General features: G+C 39.8%; 1 protein-coding gene across 1 annotated transcript in view; it reads right to left on the bottom strand.

Moving 5' to 3' along the window:
• LOC115211000 (cyclic nucleotide-gated cation channel alpha-3-like) overlaps positions 1 to 5,449 on the bottom strand; it is a 386,628-nt gene extending 381,179 nt beyond the window's left edge. Inside the window, exon 1 of the mRNA XM_029779837.2 lies at positions 2,624 to 5,449. Within this exon, the coding sequence (XP_029635697.1) occupies positions 2,624 to 3,950 (1,327 nt within the window). The 5' untranslated portion in view covers positions 3,951 to 5,449. The remainder of the gene's footprint in view (positions 1 to 2,623) is intronic.
• Between the last annotated feature and the right edge of the window lie 2,051 nt (positions 5,450 to 7,500).

The raw sequence follows: 7,500 nt of genomic DNA, 5'->3' as shown, positions 1-7,500 counted from the left end.
CGACACGAGTCCTGGGCTCAGCTGGCTCCGGCTGACAGTACCCGATATGGTCCCCTATCCAGGTTTACGGAAAGGAGACAACCTTCAAAGAAATCCGGAGTGGAGCCCCGTAGGCGGTTTAATGTTCGACTTGATACTCTTCCGGCAGCTCATGCAACCAGGCTGGTGCCAATCGTAATGCTCTGCACTCCTTTGGACTATGTCAGCAAGGTCGAGAGAGGAATCCTGACGATTGGGTTACCCAGGATTTTCTTACATCTAGTCCAGGCCTGCGCAAAACTGGAGAGGACATGAAATGTAAAAACCAGACTGGATTAGTTTATGCGCAACTCCATTGTCTCCCGAGAAAAAGGATGCCAACAATATACATACACGTATGTATGTATAAGTATGAATACACTCACACACACACATACACGCACATACATGTGTGTGTGTGTGTGTATGCATATGTGTGCGTGTATTATACCCTATAAATATCGATGAAACTCCATTCTCCTTTTCTTTTTCTTCCTTCTTCTTTTACCCAATTTTATATACACTTTGTATTGTATTTTGGAAGGACTTCAAGCGCTCCAGTTTGGGGGACACGTTGTCAAATGCCCTTATCCAACTCAGAGTTATGTGGACCGTTACGGAATCTTCAACATAGATATTCGATTTGCTGGTAATACAAGCAAGTCTTCAAATTATTCCCGGCATTCTTTAAAAACAACTGACACGTTAAGTAATTTAATTCCCAGAGTCCGGGCGTATGAATCTTGTTCGAAAACTTTGTCCACCTTGTTGCTCTTTGTCGGTTGCTCGTCATCTCGAATCAACGGCTTTCTCTCTTGTGTATCTGACGAATCTTTCCCTTTCTGACTCAGTTTCATTCGACTCTACTGATCCTTAGTATTTGATATTCCGTTCCACCCCAGACTCTTCCTCTTATACGTCAACAATTTGTTTACCGCCATCTCTGACAACGCTAACTCCTAAATTGACATACGTTATCGTCCTTCAATCCTTTCTGGCCTTCCTCATCAAAATGTTAACTACACGAGACCTAAATGTCTCATGCAAAACCTGCCACGATTTTCTGAACAGAAATCTCGAAAATATCGTGCAATAGGGTCACATCAATTTTGTCTCCTTCAACAGCAAAACGACATGATCCCACCATAGTCTAGCAGATAATATCGTTATTCAAACTGCGCGCCCCTAAACATGAACAGCTACAGCTAGGACCATTAAAATAATTAATCTCGAGATCACATCGCACAGGCTCTCCCCTTCTTAACGACATCAACAGAGAATACATCACAAAGACTGGTCCCCTTTCCCACTCATGACCTGAAAATGCTTCATCCCCATCTACTCCTAACACTTCACGAAACTCATCTGCGACCCACAATGACGTGCTGCTCCTGCATCTAGAAAGGTGCAGCAGGTGGCGCTGCACACGCACAGATTGGAGCCAAAGAAAGGCTAGAATCAGATGTGAGCGGCATCAAGTCACTCACCATCACACTCTAACTTCTGATCAACAAACATACTGTATCCTCTCAAACTACTTCTTCTACCGCTACTATAATGATCTCTGCTCTTCCGATCTGCCATATCGTTTTCATTCTATCACTCCACGATCACTCGTCTCGTCTTTTATTCTCATCCACATTACGACTTCATCACTCCCGCAGCTCCACACTGACCATTTTGTCCAGTCCTTCTTCCCGCAGGGGGCATTTGAAATTTCCCTGTTTTTCTTGCAGTTGTCAAATGTTTGAAAGGAAGCAACAATAGCACCCTTCTTACCAGTCTCGGGGTCCATGCGAACGTCATCGCTCAGAAAAGTTTCTAAACGAAATCAAGAAACAAACGAACAAAAACAATCTACTCAATCTGGACTGACCCAGGACTAAATATCATCATCGTCGTCGTCGTCGTCGTCATCATCATCAACAACAACTACAACAAAAACAACGACTACGACAACAACAGCCACAATTCGTAGTTACAATAAAAGATTGAATTCTGACGTTTATCCCTCTCAGTCTATTTATGTCAATAAATCAAGTTCAGAGTTTGATGGAAATGGAATTAAAAGAACAAGGTCAAAGTCCTAAAAGAACCAAAAGACAAATTAGGTTTGAAGACTCTTAAATGGCGACCAAATGGATTTATTAAATAACAAGACGAGAGCCGAAAACTTTATTTGATCGTTTCTGTTTGTTGACATGATTTTGGTAATCTTTTTGCATAGAGTATGCCCTTAAATACAATATACACACTTAGAATGTGGGTACGATAGAGATATATATTTTCTTATAATTGCGCAAAATAAAATAAATCGAAAAGATATTCTATGTTCTGTCATTTTTTGCTTTTTCTTTTCAATATTGTTTAAACCATCGTGGAATACTTGAAATTCTGTATATCTTCAAATTTTAAATTAGTAACGGATTGCTCTTTGATAGATAAATCAATCACATGTCCTGGATTTGCTAAAAGTTTAGCTTTGGTTGCTAAGAACTAAAAGACATTATGATCGCAATTATTAATCAATAAGTTGTTACATGAAATTAAAAACAAAGAAGTAAAAACAAAAGTGACAACGAAGAGGAAGAAGTTCTAACCTTACCTTGAAAATCCTTTCTTGCTGCGCTGACACACGAAACAATATTCGCTATATGACCCAAAACGGTCGCGAATAAGAGTAAGCCAAACATTAATTCAAAGATGATGAAAAGGTAAGCTCCAGTAGATCGTGGCATAGGGAGATCCCCTATGGTTGTCAGTGTTAAGGTACTCCAATAAAGAGCGTGTAGATATTGTTTCAGTACATCCGACTCGTCTTTAGGAAAGCCCCAATCTGCAGTTGCTTTGTCGATCTTGTAAACAATTATATAATAAAGACAAGCATTCCAGTGAAATAACGCCAGTAAATAATGCATTAACGTTGTGGTTCGGATTACATTCGGGTAATTGGTATGGCGTTCTGTCCTGTCTAAAAAAGTCCAGAATCTGTAAACTTTCACCAATCGAAAACCACGTAAAATTGAACAGAATCCAATGGAAAGGTATAAAAAGTCCAAAGGTAAGAGGCATAAACAATCAATATAAAATCTAGTTGTGTTCATATAATGAATCCTAAGTTTGGTAGCATCTGTTTGGAGCACGCCCTCATCAAGGAATCCTGTCCGAAAATGGAAGGCGATGTCCAAGATATAAAGAAAATCAGCAGTGTAGTCCAACGTGAACCACAGGTAAGTAGTTTCTGTACGAATTTCTTGGAAAGCAAACCTGTAAATAAGGACCCAAAAATTATACAGGAATGCAATACTGACCACGGCAGACCACCAATAGGATAACCGCCCCGAAGGATCGAAAACGAATGTCCACTTACAACCACTTTTATCGCTACTATTGGTTGAGGTCTCGATACGTTCTTGCTGCCGTTGTCTTTTGTTACCAAAAATTTGGGTGATTTCTTTCTTGCGTTGTTTACGAATCTCTCGGGTGGTAACAGGTTCCGTCGGACGAATCTTGCGCATCAAAGCAATATCTTCGCCTGATCTAGTGCGCTGTTTTGCTTTGTCAATACGATTACTTACAATATCAAGAAGACTTTGTTTAGATGTAGATTTACAAGTTGCCTGTTCGACAACTTTGTTTGAGTAAACTGGAGACGGTAGCGACAACTGCGAGCTCAAGCGTTCCCCTATCAATTTGGTACGGTCTGACGGAGAATGGAAAACGCCAACACCTGGAAGCAAGCGCGGGCCGTTTACGGTTACAGTGACACTTTGTTCAACATCTAATTCGCTGGGTTTTTTCTCGCTACTGTTATCTCGACTAACAATTGCAATTTCTTCCAATTCGTCATCTGTCTGTTCCTCGGCGCATGGAGTGTACTTAACAGCCAAAATCGTATCACTCGTTCTCCTTCTAGTCAGGACACTGGACATTTCGCGTCGACAACCAACCACTGCATATTACAAGGGATAATGGGTTTTTGCACAGTAAATAAGTATTTATGAGTGACTGAGTGCCCCTTTCAAAGTGTCTGTGTGTATGCGCGTGGGTGTGTGTGTATGCTCCCCGTAATACATGTGTAATGGTGTGGTTATACATAGATACAATATCAATATAAAATATAGATTAGAAGGGTTTCATACAGATATTTACCATTGTTTATCTGCTCCTTGATTTTTTCTTTTTTTATGAAAAGGCAATGCTGAATTTTTGTACTGAGTCTGGTTACTTCAAATTGTCTCCGATTGCAAACGTAAAACAAAGATTAATATTTTAAAACAATGAACGTAGCAAGAATTTGCAACCAACCTTCTAGAAGTTAAGGAAACAAACCTTAAGAGTCTTTTAACACCTTGAAAATTAGTGGTTTGTTTTTAACCTTCGTGGAAATTCTGTCGTTGACAGCAAACAAGTGGAAATTTATTTGATTAAATTTTGTAAATATAAAATTTAAACGATGCAATATTTCATAATTCAATTTTTTATGCAACACTAAACTATATTTGCATGCACCTATGCATATAGTGATGCAGCTTGGCATTAATATTTACATATATGCATATAGGTGTATATGTACCGACAAACATGCACACACATATATATATGTTTACATATACACGTGCATCGTGTTAGGAATATACAAACTGTTTTATAGTCGTTTCATACATATTGTCGCTGATCGTGGTTAAAATATTAATGATTATATTCCAATTAATGATTGATTGGCAATTCCTTCTCCCCCATCGTTTACCCGCCCCCGTCTCTTTCGTTCCATTTTCTCACCGTCCTCTTTCTTTTCTCTCCCTTATTCTCGGTGTGTCTATAAACGTGATCTTTGTACCTGCTATTTACAGGTAAATTCGACGAAGAAACTAAGAATGAAAAAAAAAAAAAATCAGAATACCAAAGCTGAACAGGTAGGTATCCGTGTGTGTGTGTATGTGTGTGAGTGTGTGTGTGTGCGTGTGTGTGTGTGTATGTGTGTGTGTGTGAACGACAGAGAAAGATCTAATTGCAGAAAAGTGATGCTATTTGAGCGAAACTCGAGAATTACTTTGTTTCCTTGCAAATACCTGACGGGCCTGGAGGGAGAGACTTGTCCACATGATCACTTAGCTCTTACACTAGCTCTCTACCACCCCTCCGCTTTTCTTTTTTTTTTTTTTTACACTGCTCTTCCTGCCTTTCACACTGTCACATACACACACACACACTCATTCACACATACACGCACTCATACACACTTACACTCACACGCACGCACACACACACACACACACACCTAAGAGAGCTCTCTTAGTGAGATGAGCACCCACGCAGATATGAACTCATTACACCAAGGTGTCTCACGTAACGACACTCGGAAGCTCCAACCATTTATGTACAAACACACACACCACTCATACATACATACATACATACATGTATATATATATATATATATATATATATGTATATATCTATATATATAATATATATATATATATATTTATATATTTAAGAAGAGAGAGAGAGAGATGTAGATAGGTAAGTAGGTATAGAACGAAAGGGATTGCTAGAGAGAAGGAGGAGAGGGCGTAGAAAGAGAGAGAAAGTGAGAGAAAGAGAGAGAGAGGCTGTAGGCGTGGAGGGGGAGGACAAATTAAATATTATAATAAATAAATAAATATATAAATAAAGGAATTAACACCGGTTGTAGTTTAGTTTAATTACACTAATTATTATGTTTTGAAATGTTGCTGTTATTGTGACTGTTGTTTGAAGAATTGACTTTAATTGAGATTCAGGGTATCTTGTAGTATTCAATGTTGCTTTTTGCCAATTCTGTGCTTATGTGTCTAGTTTTTAACAAATTTCTAACTCATATAAGCAACAACAATTAGGATGATGATGATGATGATGATGATGAAGATGATGATGATGGCAGTAGTAGTGGTAGTAGTAGTAGTAGTAGTAGTAGTAGTAGTATGTTACACACCAGCGCAGCAGCTGTATGCAAGTATGGAGAGAGAGAGAGAGAGAGAGAGAGAGAGGGTGGGTGGTTGGTGGGTGGGGAAGAGGGTAAGCAAATGAATGAGCAAAGAGATGAATATACAAAGGGTGGGTGGGGTGAAGGTGGTGGAGGGAGAGACACCGCCGCCACCACAACTACCACAACCACTGCTACCGCCACCTACGTCGCACTGGGGGTGGTGTAAGGACAGTTTGAAAAACCGTGGCTGGTGGCAGCTGTTTAAGGTCTTTCTTAGAGTGTCTCTACTGCCTGGCTGGCTGGCTGGTTGGTTGGTTGGTGGTTGGCTGGTTGGCTGGTTGGCCTGGATGACGGGGGGGTTGAGGGGGTCTGGGTTTGATCGGTCCTCGTTATTGTCGTTTATTCCAATCACAGCAGATCAATCGACATCATCATCATCATCATGATCATGATCATCATCGTGACCATCATGGCTCTGGTCATCGCCGTTTCCAATATCAACACCACTAGCAGCAGCAGCAGCAGCAACAACAATAACAGCAGCACCGGTAGCAGCAGCAACAGCAGCAACGGCAGCAACAGCAGCAGCAGCAGTGCTGTCACAATGGACGGCGGGAGTAGCGCAACACCAACTGTAGCAACAGCGGTGCTGATGGCGGCTGTTAAAAACAACACGCACTTGCTATCTCTCACGCACCAACAACAATGTTAGCGTTGATTGAAATTACAACTAGACTTCTGTTGCTGCTCTTATTTGTTCTTGTGTGTGTGTGTGTGTGTGTGTGGTGCGTGTGTGTGTGTGTGTGTGTGTGTGGTGTGTGTGGTGTTGGTGTGTCCGGGCTATCCCAACCTCTGTCGTACGTATAAGGTGTTCGATGCTCCTAACGTTGTTGTGGTTATTAGTGCAACATGCAACGTGGTGGGGTTGCAGTTTGATGAGAAAACGTATGTATTTCTAATTTTGTCTATGCATGTACATGGGGCTACGATATATAGTTTATGGGTGGCTATAGTCGTGAAGCCGTGTGTCTATGGGGGAGGTCTGTCAGTGTGTTATATATATATTATATATATATATATATATATATGTATGTATTTATGTATGTACGTACGTACGTACGTATGTATGTATGTATGTATGTATGTATGTATGTATGTATGTAAGTATGTAAGTATGTATGTATGTATGTATGTATGTACGTATGTATGTATGTATGTATGTATGTATGTATGTATGTATGTATGTATGTATAACGAGCCTATATATGTTGCAGACAAGAAGAATCCAAATTTCTAAGCAGAGCTTAGCTTTGCAACGAAGTGGTTTGTGTTGGTGTTTCGGCTACTTCCGTTTCAATTTATTCGAAGCAAAATATTAAGACGATGATTATGATGATGATACTGATGCTGATAGTTTAAAAAGACTACTGGTTGTTTACTATAATAATTACAACCACTTATTATTTATATTAATTAAAAACCTTAACGAATTAGATATCAAACCAATGGTT

The sequence above is a fragment of the Octopus sinensis genome, linkage group LG4 (assembly GCF_006345805.1).
Source record: "Octopus sinensis linkage group LG4, ASM634580v1, whole genome shotgun sequence".
NCBI classification, from domain to species: Eukaryota; Metazoa; Mollusca; class Cephalopoda; order Octopoda; family Octopodidae; genus Octopus; species Octopus sinensis.
Note: the sequence above shows the minus strand (reverse complement) of the source record. Positions and strands in the feature narration are given on the sequence as shown.